This window comes from Bombina bombina, chromosome 5 (genome assembly GCF_027579735.1).
Source record: "Bombina bombina isolate aBomBom1 chromosome 5, aBomBom1.pri, whole genome shotgun sequence".
Lineage (NCBI taxonomy): Eukaryota > Metazoa > Chordata > Amphibia > Anura > Bombinatoridae > Bombina > Bombina bombina.
Genome location: NC_069503.1, coordinates 1,137,319,738 through 1,137,339,593, shown reverse-complemented (window position 1 = coordinate 1,137,339,593; position 19,856 = coordinate 1,137,319,738). Strand labels below are relative to the sequence as shown.

Here is a 19,856-nt window from a genome sequence, read left to right as displayed (position 1 = left end):
TAAACTTGATGTGCAGATCTACTTGTCATTGAAAGGGGTCTCTAACTCATCTGAGGCCCAGTTCTTCTTTACAGTACCCTGTCTCTCAGTTGGGTAGACATGGAGTTATCAGCCAGGCAGTAAAGCCTCAAGCCTCCCAGGGGAAATGTGGATTCGTCCACCAGTCCCCTGGTCTACACAGAAATCTTTTTTCATGCTCACAATACAGAGCTGCCATTACCATCTCCGCTACACAGAAGCAGCAAACAATAAGTAAAAGCTATAGGTGTTACTTTTATATGTTATCATGTGACTATCCGCTAACCACATTCTATTGCAGATGCCTGATCAGTTGACACACAGGAATTATTCATTGTGTCAGCTGCGTATTTGCATACTATTAAAATGCCTTGTAAAATGTTTGCTGCAATATATGAAATATTCTACATGAGGACCTATTTTAGATATAAAAAGGATATTTTAATGGGACTTAAAGAAACAATACTAAAATGCTCTAAAAGCGTATGTTATTAAATGGGTACGAAACGCAAACATTTTATTTTGTGATTCAAACGGAGCATACGATTTTAAAAAAGTTTTCAATTTACTTCTACTATCAAATTTGGTTCATTTATATGATAATTCTGCATTGAAGAGGTACCTAGGTAGGCATCTGGAGCACTACATGGCAGGAAATAGTGCTGCCATCTAGTGCTCTTGCTAATGGATATTATTCTTGTAAAACTGCTGCATATATAGCGCTGCAGAATCTGTTGGCGTTCTACAAATACCTGATGATAATAATAATAATATAGTGCTCCAGAAATGGGCCGGCTCCTATGAACTCGATTTATCAATCCATGGCGGACAGGGGCATACATATTTGCCCCCATCCGCCCGAGCTCTTCTTTGGCGGGCAGAAATATGCTGCTGGAACTTAACATTGCACGCAAGAACACCTTTGTGCTCACGTGCAACCCTGAACCTAAACAGTCTGAGGCACCTAAGATTCCTAAGCTAGACAGGGTTTGAGGTCAAAAAGACTCCTGAAACGTTTCCGGTTCCAGCCTAAGAAATGGCAGAAACCTGGTACCCCTTTCTCCCCTTACGCTACATTTAAGAGGATGTTTCTAGTTCCGGATTCCCATCTGGAATTGTGGAGTTCCATTCCCAAGCTGGAAGGAGCCAATTCCACTCTCACTAAGTGTACTACCATTCCTTTTGAGGATAGTACCTCCTTCAAAGTTGGAGGGGTACTTGAATGCCAAGTCTTCCGGCTTTACGGTTCTTTCGCGTAGAGCTGTTTGGTTAAAGTCTTGGTTAGCAGACATGGTTTCTAAGTCTAGACGTATTTTCTTAGCCTTCAAGGGAAAACCGTTGTTTGGTCCAGGTCTGGATTCCATCATTTCCATAGTGACTGGAGGTCAGGATAAGAAAGTGAGATCCAATTTGTGTCTCTTTCGCCCAGACAGATGTCAGAGGACTCAGTCCTCCGCCAAGGCGGATCAGCCCAAGACTTCCTGGAAACCGAAGCAGTCCATGAAGCCCTCCTCCGATAGTTAGTCCTCATGAAGGGACAACTCCAGATCCAGGATCGGACACGTAGGGGGCAGACTACCCTTCTTTCAAGACACTTGGTTTTGCGACGTTCAGGACCCCTGGGTCTTGAACCTAGTCTCCCAGAGGGTATAGGATAAATTTCAGATCTCGCCCTCCAAGAGGCAGATTCCTTCCGTCGAGACTTTCTTCAAAAGAGGACAGCCTTTTTAAATTGTGTAAATGAGCTATCCTCTTTGTGAGTAATTGTTCCCGTACCTACCTCAGAGCGAGGTCTGAGGTTTTATTCCTATCTATTCATGGTTCCCAAGAAGGATGGAACTTTTCATCCAATTCTGGACTTAAAGTGTCTCAACAAGTTCCTCAAGGTTCCGTCCTTCATCGACCTGAAGGACGCGTACTTCCATGTTCCGATCTACAAGGATCATATCAATTTCTGCGTTTTGCCTTTCTGGACAAACGTTTCCAGTTTGTAGCTCTGCCCTTTAGTCTAGCTACTACTCCAAGGATCTTTTACAAAGGTTTTAGGAGCTCTCCTAGTGGCAGCCAGATCGAGAGGAATTAAGATTGCTCCTTACCTGGACGATATCTTGGTTCAGGCTCCATCTTTTCCTTTGGCAAGATCTCACACGGATTCTCTTCTGTGTCTCTGTCAGACACATGGATGGAAGATAAATCTGGGCAAGAGTTCCCGGGTACCCAACACCAGGTTATGTTTCCTGGGAGCAATCATCGATTCGATTTTCATGAAGATCTTCCTGACGGATCAAAGACGTTCAAAGCTCCTCTCTGCTTGCCAGTCTTCTTGTCTGGGGAACAGTCTGGGGTCACTTGAAGGCCCAGGGAACCTGATCAAGGGTGGAAGCCCTTCCAATCAATTCTTCTGGAGTTGAGTCATCTTCAAAGCTCTAATGGCGTGGCCTCAACTGAGTTCTACATAAAGGTAGATCAGGAGTCTTTAATCAGGAGTAATGAATTGTGGACTCTCACCACTATTAAAGAAATTAGTTTATCAGGTGATACCCTCCAACCTATATTGTTCCATAATGTAGGGCCCCATGCCTCCCTCTCCCTTCATAACTTTTCCATAGTGTAGAGAACCCTCCTCTGCTGGGCTTCCCTCCTTGCCTCTCTGTAACTATCAGCAATTTCGCTTCATATGGTAAGGGAGCACAATGCTTTCTGTCCCTTAATTGCAGCTCCCGCTGTCTAAGCTGACAGAGGGACAACAACATGCGCCTTTGTGTTGGATGAAAGTACTAATTCAACAAAGTACATTGGACAAAGTTCTGTGTGACATAGTACCTACCTCCATATGGCGCAATGGGTTAAACATATTGACCTTTTATTGCATGGGAAATGTGATGCAAAAGTTGTTTAAAATAATACAGCAGTTCTGTACTCATTGGCCAGTACACATGCATTAGCAGAAAGTAACAGCCAATGAGCATTTACTGGAAGTACGGAAGTACTCCACTGATACTTCTGTATTACATTTAAAAAGCTTTACTCAACATCAGTTTTCAGCATATTTACATGCTGCTCTTTTATATGTATAATATATTTTAAACGTCTGCCTGCGAGCAGTAGTGTAGTGAGTAAATGCACATTAGAACATTTTGTATTGCTGTTTTATGTCTCTTTATGCCTTTTTTTCTTCTCATGCTTTGCTTTCATCTTAATAGATGTTTCAAGACTATCAGTTTCATCCGAGTGTTCAGCGGTGGATCATTGGCCAGTGTCTTTGCTTGGATGATAGGACAGTTGGCTCATATGGTATAAAAAAAGACGGAGACACTGCATTTTTGTACCTGCTCTCAGCAAAACAGGCAAAACTGAATGTGCAAGATCAGTATCTGAGCTACCAAAATCCTTCACTTTTTACGAGTCCCAGTTTGATGGGTGAGACGAAATTCCACACACTCCCTCCCCGGCCTCCTCCAAAGAATGGTAACTAGTTTTATTCTTAAAATAATGTGACGACACAGACTAACACTTATATCTGAAAATAAAACTGTAATGAACCTGAGTAGTGACCTATTTATACAGGCAGAGCCAAATATTAATAATACTTGTTGACAGTGGGCTGTTTCTAGAAATAAACCTCAAAGCTCTGGGAGGTGTTAAATGGGCCTTTTTAAATATTGTATTTGCAAATTCAGAGTTTTAGTCATTTAAAATATATTTTTTCCAAAAAATTCTGTATTCATTTACGTTATGGTGGAGATAAAATTGTGAGATTAAAATCCTCCATTTTATAAAAGTAAGTGCCATAGAATTATTGTATGAACAATTAGCACGTCTAGGCAAGTATCCCCACTTGCTTTTCTGAAAATGCTGTTCACGTGGATATGGTTCTTGCTAAATGTTATAACAGTGGCTTAATGAGCATAACAAAGGATTAAAAAAAAAATAATGTACAGGTACAAAACCCTTTATTTAAACTGCTTTGGGACTGGAAAAGGTTTTAATTTCACAATCATTTGGATTTGGGAATACTGTATTTGTGTATTTGCATCTGTATAATGGGACAGTTTGAAGAGGGGATAGGACTAAAGTGTAAACAGTATCTCATGTCAATAAGGTCATATTTACATCATGATACAGCTTATTCATGTAACCTAAAGGTAGTTTTATATCATTTTTATACTTGTGTATACATAGTACCCTCAGACAGGTAATAGATAAATAAATATAGACTAGCATTTGCATTTTAGAACACAAAAACCAACCGAAGACACAGGCAGCTAAGACTGTGACTTACTGGCATTGAAGAATAGTAATAATTTTATTAAACACCATAATGAAAGTCTGAATTCCTCAATAATTCTGGATTTTGGAATTACGGATTTTGAGATTTGTACCTGTATAATTCTGTCATCACTTACAGACACTACTGTTCTGTATTCTTGTTCAGATGGTCATGGCCTGCTCCAATATACACTAACAATTATTGGGGACTGAGTGTGTAAATGTTTCCCATATCCCTGATGTCCCATTTTCTTTTTATATTTAATTTATTAAAAAAGTCATGTGCATCATTTCAGTAGTTATTTCTTTTCATTGAGTTCTAGTATTATATCTTCAGCCTTGACAGGGAGGAAGTTGTGGCCCGGGCTTCAGCATAGGTGATATCACCAAGCTGTATGCAGTGATTCTGGAAAAGCTTCTACTATATCCTAAACCTTTAAAGGGATATGAAAGTTAAAATTAAACGTGCATGATTCATATAGAGCATGAACATTGTAAGACACCTTAAAATAAACTTCTGTTTTCAAATGTGCTTAGTTCTCTTAGTATCCATTGTTGAAATATAATATGCACATATCCTACTCTAGTGTGAGCTAGCTGCTGATTGGTGCCTGCACATATTTGTCTCTTGTGATTGGTTAAATAGATGCGTGCCAGTAGTGCAATGCTGTTCCTTCAGCAAAGGAAAACAAGAGAATTAAGCAAATTTGATAATTAGAAGTAAATTGTAATGTTGTTTAAAATTGTATGTTCAATCTGAATCATGAAAGAACATTTTGTGAACATATTGTTGACAAATTTGTTTAAAACTTAGAGGAGCCAAATTGAATCTTAAACAGTCAGTTACACAAATATCTAAATATTTGTAATATTATGCCAAAAAAATAGAAACTAGCTGTAATATATTAGGAGCAGTGGCTCTCTGAATCCCTGTCTGTTTTGAAATGTTTACTACATTTTCATCATAGATTTAGATGATAAAACATATCTGATAATTATAAATATTTTTTATTTTTTTTAACTTTTGAAAGATTCTTTATTTGGTGTATCAACAGAACATAAAAAGAAATTGTACACATTAAGTAATAATATAGAGTAAGAATGTTAAATAAATGTGGGTGAATTGAACACATTAGTTGATTTTGCCAATTTTCCAGTTCAAGTTCCAAAGTTGTACAGAGTCCACATTGAATTTGTTAGTGATTTACACAATATGAGTTACAAACATGACGTGTGCAGTGCTGTATGTGAAAAGAGGTTAGGTGTGAGTTTTAGGGATGTATTGTTTCCACAATGCTAGTTTTAATTTGTGTGCGTCTATGGTGCCTGATTGAATGTGGTTTTATCTCTCTAGTAATAAGTTTTCTACTTGGAGTTCCCATTCCATTTCTGTGGGGGCAGTGTGAGGTTTCCAGTGTTTGGGTATCAGGGTTTTCGCGCTATTTATCATCAGTATCAATAGTGCTTTAGCAATACTGTTGTTGAGTCTGGGTAGTGATAAGTAAAGAAGGATTTGTTGGTCATTGGTTTAAGTACACCTGTCCAGAATGTATCCAGTTTACAACAATTCCACCATATGTGTGTTGTTTCCTACTTCTCCACATCCCCTCCAACACTTGTCATTAGCTGTTTTGTATATCGTGCGTAGTCTGTTGGGAGTGAGATACCATCTCAAGGTATTTAAATTTTTTGGTAATCTTAAAGGATTACTTTCTGTTATAATTTTTAAGCTAAACAACTAACATATTAAAGTTAATAAACATTAATTAAAACCTACTGACCTATATTTTCTTTAAAACAAAGTTTCATAACGTTCTAAAAGTTATATATTTTATTCGCCGATGATGTCACGTTATCCTGCCCACTATTTTCAGCACTGCATGTTCAAAATACTTAAACCAATAACTTTGTGTTTAAAGCGCCATTTTGGAACCTAGGTATTGTAAACGGATTGGTACAGAGCAAAGGATACCCACGGAGTGGGTTTGGAAAACAATTCAATTTGCAGATAAGATTTCTGATATACGGTAGAGATATGTTAATGAAATGCTATTGATAAAAAGTGTATTTGGGGTAGTTAGTAACAGGCATAGAAAATATTTACTTACAGTGGCCCTTTAAAGGCCGTTTTCCAATCTTTCAGTGTGATGGTGTCTCATAATTCTTTTTCCAATACGTTGGTGTATGTGGGCAGTTCCTGTATGTCCCCTATCAATGTATGGTAATGTTCTAAGCAAATGCTGTTTGCTAGGGTGTGTAGGGCTGGACGATATGGGCAAAAAAAAAATATTGCGATTTAATCGTGATTTTCTTATAAATGACTAACACCTTAATTTTTTTTTTAAAAAATATTTAAGACTACAGAATGTTAATGTACATGTTTCTCAATGTCCAATACACTCTGGGAACATAAAAATACAAACCACATATGTGTGTGTGTGTGTGTATATAAACATTTTATCTTGACTAATAATGAGCCCTACTCCTGTGCAGTCCAATACAGGCATATAGCAGTACCGGTGGGGGGCTGCTCCTTTCAGAAATGCTGTGCCTTGCTGATATTAAATACATTGTAGATGCAGTTAACCCAGCGGCTAGCTAGCAGAGGGGACTGCAGTTTTTGCCTTTTTGGCAGCCGTGGGGTTAACTGCATCTGCTATGCATTTGAGCTTTTTCTCAGAGAGCAGGATATTGTGTGGGAGGTTCCATAATGATTACATACCCTAGGTTTCATACTGCAGACGTCCCTAGGGGGAAATCTAAGTAAGTGGCTTTCCCTCCTCTTCATTCTCCTGCATGGGCTCTGCTTTTAGACTTCTATAGATTGATCGGCTGCTACTGAGATCACAAACAGAAAGTGAAAGTAAAACATCCATTTTACAAATGTGTGCTAAAAGCAACCACTAGATGGAGCTGGTTTGTAAGAAATCACATTCAAATCAATGCAGTACAGCCACATCTGAGCATTTTTTTTTTTTGTAGCAAAAAATTGCGAACTCTCACGGTTTTTTAATTGCAATTTTTTGTAGCAAAAAATTGCAAACTCTCACGGTTTTTTAATTGCGGTTTTAATTTGCATATGCGATTAATCATGCAGCCCTAGTGTCTCTGTAGTGGCATATCTGTGTGAAGGGGTACCATTTTAAGTGGATATCAGGATGGCTTTCCTGAATTTGGGCTAATGGCCTGTGTTTTTTGTCTTTGTAGAATATTGATATTGTTCTGTCTTATGTGGCAGTTTGGATCTGTCTGTGTGTCTTTATGGTTCCAAGGTAATGTTGAGTTGTTGCAGATCGGGGACATTAGGGAAAGTGTGTTAATGTTAAATGTTGGTGGAAGTGTTAGTTATTTTGTCCCATGTCGCAATTCTATTTTTACCAATAAAGGGTATTGCTGTATTATTGTAGGCCTGTGTTTAGGAGGTATCCATGCAGCTATTCCAGCGTTAATCAGTCCCATTATGTTTCTGTCAATTTGGACCCACTGTTTATTTGTGTTATTATTGCACCATGTGTGTATGTTTAGTACTCCCAGTCCACCCCTGTCTTTGTACATTGTCTGTTTTGCAATTTTGGGTCTGGTGTTCTGCCAGATGTATTATTCTATAAGCAATTGGATCTTGTCAAGGTAATGTGATGGAAGGTGTATGGAGGTGGTTTGTAGCGTGTATAATCTTGGGAGTATGTTCATTATTAGAGGTTACCTTTCCCTTTAAGATTATTTGGGGCATTATGGTTGCAGATTAATGTTACAAAGGTTCGGGGGTTATAGTTGTTTCTGTCTGCCTGTCTCATTCCCTGTTGTTGCTACAGATATAGGAACTTTAGTCATTTCTAATTTGCATTTTAGTTGAAATGAAAGAAGTGGTTTATCCCTGAATATGTCTCAAGAGACAATTGGGTCCATGATCTTAACGTCACCAGATAAGACAGGGTTTTTCTCGACAACCCTCACAGGGGCTGCCCTGGTGGAATTATTGTACCAAATGGTCAGTCCCTGCAAGTGTCGAGATGTCTCCTATTGAAAGTAACGGAGCATGCTGGAAAGGAAACCTTTACTTTGTAGCGTGAAGTTAGTAATGAGCAGGGAATGCACTTTAAAAAGTAAACCCTGCAGCCAATATAAATCACTTTATGCTGCTTTCTGCACATCTTACAATCGCCTATATTTCTTTCATGTAATTAGCAAGAGTCCATGAGCTAGTGACGTATGGGATATACATTCCTACCAGGAGGGGCAAAGTTTCCCAAACCTCAAAATGCCTATAAATACACCCCTCACCACACCCACAAATCAGTTTTACAAACTTTGCCTCCCATGGAGGTGGTGAAGTAAGTTTGTGCTAGATACTACGTTGATATGCGCTTCGCACAGGCTGGAGCCCGGTTTTCCTCTCAGTGTGCAGTGAATGTCAGAGGGATGTGAAGAGAATATTGCCTATTTGAATTCAATGATCTCCTTCTACGGGGTCTATTTCATAGGTTCTCTGTTATCGGTCGTAGAGATTAATCTCTTACCTCCCTTTTCAGATCGACGATATACAGGTAGCCCTCAGTTTACGCCGGGGTTAGGTTCCAGAAAGAATGGTTGTAAATCGAAACCGTTGTAAATTGAAACCCAGTTTATAATGTAAGTCAATGGGAAGTGAGGGAGATAGGTTCCAGGCTCCTCTCAAAATTGTCATAAGTAACCCCTAATACATTATTTTGAAAGCTTTGAAATTAAGACTTTAAATGCTAAACAGCATTACAAACCTAATAAAATAATCACACAACACAGAATATATAATTAAACTAAGTTAAATGAACAAAAACATTTGCTAAACAGCATTATAAACCTAATAAAATAATCATACAACACAGACTTCACTTGCATTTTTCTATGCATTGCAGTTCTTTCTATGCATTCCAATCTGGACTGATTTATAGAAAGGAAACTCTTGTTCCTTTGAAATCTGTTTGATAGCTCAGGTCTGGTTAAACTGATTAATTTCAGCTTGCTTTGCTTTGCTGCAACACAAGCGGACAGCTCCATCTACTGGCTATTTTAATAAATGCACTGCTTCTCAATCCTTTTCAATAGCAGTCACATGACTGGAAAAAAAGGTTGTTATTCTGAAACGGTGTAAATTGAACCGTTGTAAAGCGAGGGCCACCTGTACTCTTATATATACCATTACCTCTACTGATTCTTGTTTCAGTACTGGTTTGGCTTTCTACTACATGTAGATGAGTGTCCTGGGGTAAGTAAGTCTTATTTTGTGACACTCTAAGCTTTGGTTGGTCACTTTTATATAAAGTTCTAAATATATGTGTTTAAACATTTATTTGCCTTGATTCAGGATGTTCAACGTTCCTTATTTCAGACAGTCAGTTTCATATTTGGGATAATGCATATGAATAAATCAATTTTTCTTACCTTAAAATTTGACTTTTTTCCTGTGGGCTGTTAGGCTCGCGGGGGCTGAAAATGCTTCGTTTTATTGCGTCATTCTTGGCGCAGACTTTTTTGGCGCAAAAATTTTCTTTGTCATTTCCGGCGTCATACTTGTCGCTGGAAGTTGCGTCATTTTTTTGACGTTTTTGCGCCAAAAGTGTCGGCGTTACCGGATGTGGCGTCATTTTTGGCGCTAAAAGCATTTAGGCGCCAATTAATGTGGGCGTCTTTTTTTGGCGCTAAAAAATATGGGCGTCATTATTGTCTCCACAATATTTAAGTCTCATTGTTTATTTGCTTCTGGTTGCTAGAAGCTGGTTCATTGGCATTTTTTCCCATTCCTGAAACTGTCATTTAAGGAATTTGATCAATTTTGCTTTATATGTTGTTTTTTCTATTACATATTGCAAGATGTCTCAGATTGACCCTGAATCAGAAGCTACTTCTGGAAAATCGCTGCCTGATGCTGGATCTACCAAAGTTAAGTGTATTTGTTGTAAACTTGTGGTAACTGTTTCTCCGGCTGTTGTTTGTGATGAATGTCATGACAAACTTTCTAATGCAGATAATATTTCCTTTAGTAATGTTCCATTACCTGTTGCTGTTCCATCAACATCTAATATTCAGGGTGTTCCTGTTAACATAAGAGATTTTGTTTCTAAATCTATTAAGAAGGCTATGTCTGTTATTCCTCCTTCCAGTAAACGTAAAAGGTCTTTTAAAACTTCTCATGTTTCAGATGACTTTTTAAACGAACATCATCATTTTGATTCTGTTTCTGATACTGATTTTTCTGGTTCAGAAGATTCTGTTTCAGAGATTGATACTGATAAATCTTCTTATTTATTTAAAATGGAATTTATTCGTTCTTTAGAAGTCTTAATTGCATTAGAAATAGAGGAATCTGGTCCTCTTGATACTAAATCTAAACGTTTGAATACGGTTTTTAAACCGCCTGTAGTTATTCCGGAGGTTTTTCCCGTCCCTGATGCTATTTCTGAAGTAATTTACAGGGAATGGAATAATCTGGGTAATTAATTTACTCCTTCTAAACGGTTTAAGCAATTATATCCTGTACCATCTTACAGATTAGAGTTTTGGGACAAAATCCCTAAGGTTGATGGGGCTATCTCTACTCTTGCTAAACGTACTACTATTCCTACGGCAGATAGTACTTCCTTTAAGGATCCTTTAGATAGGAAAATTGAATCCTTTCTAAGAAAAGCTTACTTATGTTCAGGTAATCTTCTTAGACCTGCTATATCTTTGGCGGATGTTGCTGCAGCTTCAACTTTCTGGTTAGAAGCTTTATAACAGATCATAATACTCATAGCATTGTTAATCTTCTTCAACATGCTAATAACTTTATTTGTGATGCCATCTTTGATATCATTAGGGTTGATGTCAGGTATATGTCTTTAGCTATTTTAGCTAGAAGAGCTTTATGGCTTAAAACTTGGAATGCTGATATGTCTTCTAAGTCAACTTTGCTTTCCCTTTCTTTCCAGGGTAATAAATTGTTTGGTTCACAGTTGGATTCTATTATTTCAACTGTTACTGGGGGGAAAGGAACTTTTTTACCACAGGATAAAAAATCTAAAGGTAAATTTAGGTCCGCTAATCGTTTTCGTTCCTTTCGTCATAATAAGGAACAAAAGCCTGATCCTTCCCCTACAGGAACGGTATCGGTTTGGAAACCATCTCCAGTCTGGAATAAATCCAAGCCCTTTAGAAAGCCAAAGCCAGCTCCCAAGTCCACATGAAGGTGCGGCCCTCATTCCAGCCCAGCTGGTAGGGGGCAGATTAAGTTTTTTCAAAGAAATTTGGATCAATTCGATTCACAATCTTTGGATTCAGAACATTGTTTCACAAGGATAGGCTTCAAGATAAGGCCTCCTGCAAGAAGATTTTTTCTTTCCCGTGTCCCAATAAATCCAGTGAAGGCTCAAGCATTTCTGAAATGTGTTTCAGATCTAGAGTTGGCTGGAGTAATTGTGCCAGTTCCAGTTCTGGAACAGGGGCTGGGGTTTTACTCAAATCTCTTCATTGTACCAAAGAAGGAGAATTCCTTCAGACCAGTTCTGGATTTAAAAATATTGAATCGTTATGTAAGGATACCAACATTCAAAATGGTAACTATAAGGACTATTCTGCCTTTTGTTCAGCAAGGGCATTATATTTCCACAATAGATTTACAAGATGCATATCTGCATATTCCGATTCATCCAGATCTCTATCAGTGTCTGAGATTCTCTTTCCTAGACAAGCATTACCAGTTTGTGGCTCTGCCGTTTGGCCTAGCAACAGCTCCAAGGATTTTTACAAAGGTTCTCGGTGCCCTTCTATCTGTAATCAGAGAACAGGGTATTGTGGTATTTCCTTATTTGGACGATATCTTGGTACTTGCTCAGTCTTCACTTTTAGCAGAATCTCATACGAATCAACTTGTATCGTTTCTTCGAGAACATGGTTGGAGGATCAATTTACCAAAGAGTTTGTTGATTCCTCAGACAAGGGTAACCTTTTTAGGTTTCCAGATAGATTCAGTGTCCATGACTCTGTCGCTGATAGACAAAAGACGTCTGAAATTGGTTTCAGCTTGTCGAAACCTTCAGTCTCAATCATTCCCTTCGGTAGCCTTATGCATGGAAATTCTAGGTCTTATGACTGCTGCATCGGACGCGATCCCCTTTGCTCGTTTTCACATGCGACCTCTTCAGCTCTGTATGCTGAACCAGTGGTGCAGGGATTATACAAAGATATCACAATTAATATCTTTAAAACCGATTGTACGACACTCTCTGACGTGGTGGACAGACCACCATCGTTTAGTTCAGGGGGCTTCTTTTGTTCTTCCGACCTGGGTTGTGATCTCAACAGATGCAAGTCTGACAGGTTGGGGAGCTGTATGGGGGTCTCTGACAGCACAAGGGGTTTGGGAATCTCAGGAGGCGAGATTACCAATCAACATTTTGGAACTCCGTGCGATTTTCAGAGCTCTTCAGTCGTGGCCTCTTCTAAAGAGAGAGTCATTCATTTGTTTTCAGACGGACAATGTCACAACCGTGGCATATGTCAATCATCAAGGAGGGACTCACAGTCCTCTGGCTATGAAAGAAGTATCTCGAATATTTGTATGGGCGGAATCCAGCTCCTGTCTAAATTTCTGCGGTTCATATCCCAGGTATAGACAATTTGGAAGCGGATTATCTCAGTCGCCAGACATTACATCCGGGCGAGTGGTCTCTTCACCCAGAGATATTTCTTCAGATTGTTCAAATGTGGGGACTTCCAGAAATAGATCTGATGGCTTCTCATATAAACAAGAAGCTTCCCAGGTATCTGTCCAGATCCAGGGATCCTCAGGCGGAAGCAGTGGATGCATTGTCACTTCCTTGGAAGTATCATCCTGCCTATATCTTTCCGCCTCTAGTTCTTCTTCCAAGAGTGATTTCCAAGATTCTAAAGGAGCGTTCGTCTGTTCTGCTGGTGGCTCCAGCATGGCCTCACAGGTTTTGGTATGCGGATCTTGTCCGGATGGCTACTTGCCAACCGTGGACTCTTCCGTTAAGACCAGACCTTCTATCGCAAGGTCCTTTTTTCCATCAGGATCTCAAATCCTTAAATTTGAAGGTATGGAGATTGAACGCTTGATTCTCAGTAATAGAGGTTTCTCTGACTCCGTAATTAATACTATGTTACAGGCTCGTAAATCTGTATCTAGGAAGATATATTATTGAGTCTGGAAGACTTACATTTCTTGGTGTTTTTCTCATCATTTTTCTTGGCATTCTTTTAGAATTCCTAGAATTTTACAGTTTCTTCAGGATGGTTTGGATAAAGGTTTGTCTGCAAGTTCCTTGAAAGGACAAATCTCTGCTCTTTCTGTTCTTTTTCACAGAAAGATTGCTAATCTTCCTGATATTCATTGTTTTGTACAGGCTTTGGTTCGTATAAAACCTGTCATTAAGTCAATCTCTAGAATAGGAAAGGGACCTGGGAGCGCCAAAAAATATAGGCGGACGAACTAAAATGGGCGGATAAATAGCGTATTGAGGCCCTCAATATGGTGGATAGTAGCAAATAATCCAATATCATTAAAATATGTGCAAAAATGGATACAAACCATTAAAGATATATAGGTACAATTTAATACAATTAAAACATATAAATATAATCATGGATCCATGGTACAATAAACATAAATGACATATAAAATTAGCGTATGATAAAAACAATATGTTCAAAACAATCTAATTAAATGATGCTGGTGTGGGCAAAAAAACTGTCAATGGGAACCGTGTTCCCTATATCAGGTGAAGATGTGCCTCTAAAAAATTAACCAAAAATTTGGGTAAAAAAATATATGTGTAAGGGGGTACCCCCTCAAAAAATGAACAGTACCAAAAAATGTGACTGTGATGCTCCAAAACAAAAACCAAAAAATCAAAATATCAAAAGTTAAGAGTGGGAAAAAAGGTGTGTAGAAGGCTGTATAAAATTGTGTCCGTGTATAAAGATCGTGAAAAAAACGGTGATAAACACTATAAGTGAGATAAAGTTCCAAACAGTATGTGTATTGTTAGGCAAAACTTCCTTCAGTCTCCTCAAAAGAAGGTTCCAAACAATATGATGATAGTAGGTGAGGGAGTGTCCGGTAAAACCTGGGTATAGTCCCTATATCCAACCTGTAAAAGAAACATACAATAGTGCAATAAAGCTAATGGATGTGTATGTATAATAGGAAAAAAGCTCACCAATTTGCCAACGCGTTTCGGCCCAAATCTGGGCCTTTTTCAAGACTATGGATGGTGTGTAGTGGTGGCTCTATTTAAGACTAGTGGTAGCCAATCAGTGTGTCAGTGCTGATTATTTGGCGCCAAAAATTTTGCGCCAAGAATTTTTGCGCCAAAAATTTCACCCGGAAAAGGAAGTGCTTATGCTTATAAGCATTTAATTAGATTGTTTTGAACATATTGTTTTTATCATACGCTAATTTTATATGTCATTTATGTTTATTGTACCATGGATCAATGATTATATTTATATGTTTTAATTGTATTAAATTGTACCTATATATCTTTAATGGTTTGTATCCATTTTTGCACATATTTTAATGATATTGGATTATTTGCTACTATCCACCATATTGAGGGCCTCAATACGCTATTTATCCGCCCATTTTAGTTCCTCCGCCTATATTTTTTGGCGCTCCCAGGTCCCTTTCCTATTCTATAGAACTCATTCTTAAGGGTAGCTAGGTACCCTTTTAGTACCTAGGAGCTAGTAGGAACATTGTGTTAGCGCTGTTAGATACCTTAGCATCTAGATACCTTTCTTCCCTAGCCATCGAACAGCAGCTACACCTAGACATCTAGTAATTAAAGATCACTATCGAATTATCGTAGTAGATTTGCACTACAATATATATAACGAAGACCCACACCCACTTGGAAATGGATGTTACCAGATCCATTAGACAAGAAATTACTTTAGATATTAATTACTCTAACACAAATATAGAGGGTAACACCCAGGAACATTTGGACTATGCCAGTATTTTTAAAAACTTAGAAAAATTATTGATACAAGAAGTTAAGTATAAAGCGGAGATTCTTTTCTTAAAGAAATGCCTAGAGTTTAATATCTTACCCAAGGGACTAGTAATTAGGAAGGATTGTGCATTTCAGTCAGAGGACCCAGAATTTCTAAGGAAATGGTCCGAGGCTCTAATAGAATCCTCCAAGAAACTAATGCAGATCATTATAGATCTTAGAGAAGAATTACTACTTAGAGTTGACACAGAGATTAAGGAAACTGAGGATAGTCTCATTGGCCCAGATGGACTCATAATAGAATCCAAAGATTTTTTGGAGAGGAAAGAGAATCTTACCAGAAAAGTAATGAAAATAAGGGAGGACATTACCAATAAAAAATCTAAAAAACTTAATAGGGAACTCGAACTCATTAAGAACAAAGAAGTTCAGAGTAACCAACAATCAGTAGAGATTGACAACACTATGAACGATGGAAATGATAACTCAGATTCCAATGATGAGGGGGAATGGACAACAGTTAACAACAAGAATAGGAGACCAAAATTGGGACTCACACCAAGAATAGACAATAGAGAACACAGAACCCATATTAGGGAAGAACGTCCACACTGGAACTACAACCATACACCAAGATTCAATAGATGGAACTGGAATCCTCAGTTTAGAGATAACTATGGGACCCCAAATCAGAACTACCGTCCATATAGACAGGGCAGACAGTGGGAGAATGACAGTAAACCACATTGGGGATTCACACCAAATAGGTCACAATCCAATAGGAGACAACACTACAACAGGATGGCTAGAGAAGGACATTTCGCCAATAGGGAGTTCAATAACACAGTTCCACCACACTATAGTGATAGGAGACATGAACCCACATATTACAACCATCAACCGAGACAAGACAGATGGTATTACAATGACTACGAGAAAGAGCAATATAACAATTGGAGACCAGATAGACAACAGAGATATTATGATCGGAATGATAGAAGAGGGTATTGGGATCACCCCCAACACCACAATGCAAATAACAACTATAATCAATCAGAACCTAAAATGAATCAAGAAACACTAAGAACAAAGCTTCCCAACGAACAAAGGGAAAGACACACAAATCAGAACACTCCTCTTCATGATAGAAATGAACAACACTGAGCATCCACATCAGGGCATTCTTTTTTAGGGAAACCGCAACAAGCAACCAAAGAACTAGAGAGAACCTCTATAAAAAGGAAAGACTCCTATCCAGAAGAACAGACTCCTATAGAAAAAAGAATATTCACAGAGGCAAGAGAGGGGGAAGGAAATTAAATAAGAGTTCAACTCCTCCCACTATTATTGCCAATCCCCCGACCAAAGGAATATTCAATCTGAGTTCGAAAGAACTAACAGAGAAAGAGTCTTCAGTATTGAACTATGGGCTATCTTTTGCCCCATCTAAGGGCCTTAACAAATTCAACACGTTTGTGAATGCTAAAGAATTTGTCAGAAAACTGACACTAAAGAGGCATTTTATGAAGTCCCCATTAGAAATGCGAGGCAGGACATATCCAATCAACTCAACGAGTGAAGAAGAGATCTACCGGCATACTGACTTGAAACCCAAATCCTCCTTCTTTCCAGTCACAAGCAAAGGTAACGCCATTGAGACCTTTGACACGGTGGTGTGTAATGAGATTAGAGATCTCAAACAAAATAGATTGAACAGACACAAGCACATTCTTTCAAAGGAACAACTCAACACCATCAAAACCCTTGAAAACAACCACAACCTTGTCATCAAACCTGCGGACAAAGGTGGGGGTATCGTTATCCTCAATAAGGCTGACTACGACCAAGAGTGTGACAGAATCCTGTCAGACAGACAAACATATGAAATACTCAGAGGGAACCCTATAGATGACTACAAGAAAGAATTGGATGAAACTCTCAGAGGAGCTAGGGAGGTAGGAATCTTGAATGACAAAGAATTCCGATATATGAGCATCAAACACCCCATCACACCGGTGTTTTACTATCTCCCTAAAGTCCACAAATCACTAACGAAACCGCCAGGCCGACCAATTATATCGGGCATTGGCGGTTTGTCTAGCAACTTATCCGAATACGTGGATAAACAATTACAGAAATATGTGGTACAGTTACCATCGTATGTGAGAGATTCCACTCAAATATTAAATGTCTTGGAAGGTATAAAATGGGAAGAAAATTATATATTAGTAACATGCGATGTTACCTCCCTGTATACCTGCATACCGCATGAAGGTGGTATAGAGGCTGTCAATTTCTTTCTAAATCAAGACCCGGAGCTACCAAAACTACAAAGAGATTTCATTATCGATGGGATACAATATATCCTAACCCACAATTATTTTAACAACAGAGGGATATACTATAGACAAGTATGTGGGACAGCTATGGGGACCAGGTTCGCGCCGAGTTACGCCAACTTGTACATGGGTCACTGGGAACGTATCTTCTGGGATTCATGCCCAGCGAGCGCGGACCTGGTCCTCTACAACAGATACATTGATGACATAATAATGATCTGGAAAGGCTCTATAGATGACTTAGAGTATACCATCAAAGTAATGAACACCAATACGCATAATCTTAGATTCACCCATGAATTCAGTAAGCATGAGATCACGTATCTAGATCTAAAGATCGAAATTAAGAATGGCAAACTAGAAACATCTACATTCTTCAAAGAAGTAGATTGTAATAATTACATTCACAAAGACAGTTGCCACCTCAACAGATGGAAGTCCAACATACCTAAGGGACAAATGTTGAGATTAAAAAAGAATTGCTCAGACCCCAAAAAATGGGAAGAGCAAACCATTATTCTGAAAAACAGATTTTTGGAACGGGGATATGAAGAAGGAGCCCTTGAAAAAGACATAGAAGAAACAAGACAGAAAGATAGGAAGGAACTTCTATCATACAAACCAAAAAAAGTCTACAATAATCCTGATGAAGACCAATTGAATATACCTTTTATCATGGAATACAGCGAGAACAGGCGCATTGTTGAAAAGATCGTAGAGAAACACTGGCCACTACTAAGAAATGATGATATCATCGGGGACAAACTAACACCCCGCCCAATATTTGTATACAGAAAAACTAATAACTTAAAAAACAAACTCTCTCCCAGCATACCCAGAAACACGATGACCAATACAAGAGATGTATATGGTAGAGAAGTCAAAGGTTTCTACCCATGTGTGAGCTGCAAGGCTTGTCAAAGGGGAGTGAAAACAAAGGAGTTTACTTCATTTAATACAAAGGTCAAATACAAAATTAAAGACCTTATAAAATGTAGTAGCAAAGGAGTGATTTATATGATATGGTGCAGTTGCGGGTTCCAATACATAGGACAAACATCCAGAACCCTGAAGGATCGGATTAGGGAACACCTGTTAAAGATTAAACACAAAAACACTGAAACAGCACTATACAGGCATTTCCTAACTAAACATCAGGCCAGACAAAAGGACTTTAGCTATATTGGTATCCAACTAGTTATACCAAATTGGAGGGGTGGAGACCAAGAGAAAAGGCTACTAATAGCAGAATCAAGATGGATTTTTAACATAGACTGCCTATATCCTAGGGGTCTAAACAATAGAGAAGACCTATCACACCTATTGAGCCTAAAATGAATAATTTTGGGGAGACAGTCTGTTTGGGAGATCTCTTAACCATCCTGCATGTATTTTCATACTAGCTAGATTTAAAGTTATCTTTGATTCTTCCAATAACTCTAATAGGAATATGAATAGAAACCCCCTAAGCAAAAGGGCCCTGCTGTAACCCTCTTCCAATTTATTGTTTTACCCTACACTCCGAATCTCCCAGGATTTTTTGACGGGATTTTATTTGCTAGCCATTCTTAAATCATAATGTTTTTAATAATGCTTTTAATAACTTTTAAAATTATAAGTTTTAAATTTTAAGTTTTTTATGTATCCCATGAAAAATTGTAAAATTTTAAGTTTTTTATGTATTCCATGCATTCTATTTCTAGTAGGCTTTAAAGCCAACATAAGTTGATCGCCATCGTTATTTAATATATTAGGTATAAAACCTCAGGAGTACACTATCCTCACATGTCCCTCGATATCTGTTCTACAAGTTTTATTTGTCTTACATATTTGTTTTACAAGTTCTATATTTGTTTTACAAGTTTTATATATGTGATTTGTATATCTGTTTTTATATAATCGATCTCCTTGGATAAGATGTCAATTTGAATGTTTGATCATCTTGACCATTCTCATCATTTTTTCGATACTCTATTTGTTTTATAATTCACTGTGGTCTTAAATTATGTCCTAATACTCTATTATATTTTACCATGTCTATTTATTATATTTTAAATTTAAATCTGTGAATGTATCATAGAGTTTCTACTACCAGCCATCCTATGAATTTTTTAGACCACCACATGTCCAGTACAATATGTAAACTAAGTGATTAACATTGGGATATTCAATTCTAGTAAGGGCACCCAATATATGAATGCCATGCGACCAATACCGCTTAATAGTACTACCGGAAGTG

General features: G+C 38.1%; 1 protein-coding gene across 1 annotated transcript in view; it reads left to right on the top strand.

Moving 5' to 3' along the window:
* Positions 1–19,856, top strand: part of LOC128661190 (ranBP-type and C3HC4-type zinc finger-containing protein 1) — a gene marked incomplete in the record, with an annotated part of 490,387 nt that overhangs the window by 137,910 nt on the left and 332,621 nt on the right. The window contains 1 exon segment of the mRNA XM_053715433.1: positions 3,222–3,486. Coding sequence (XP_053571408.1) covers positions 3,222–3,486 — 265 coding nt within the window.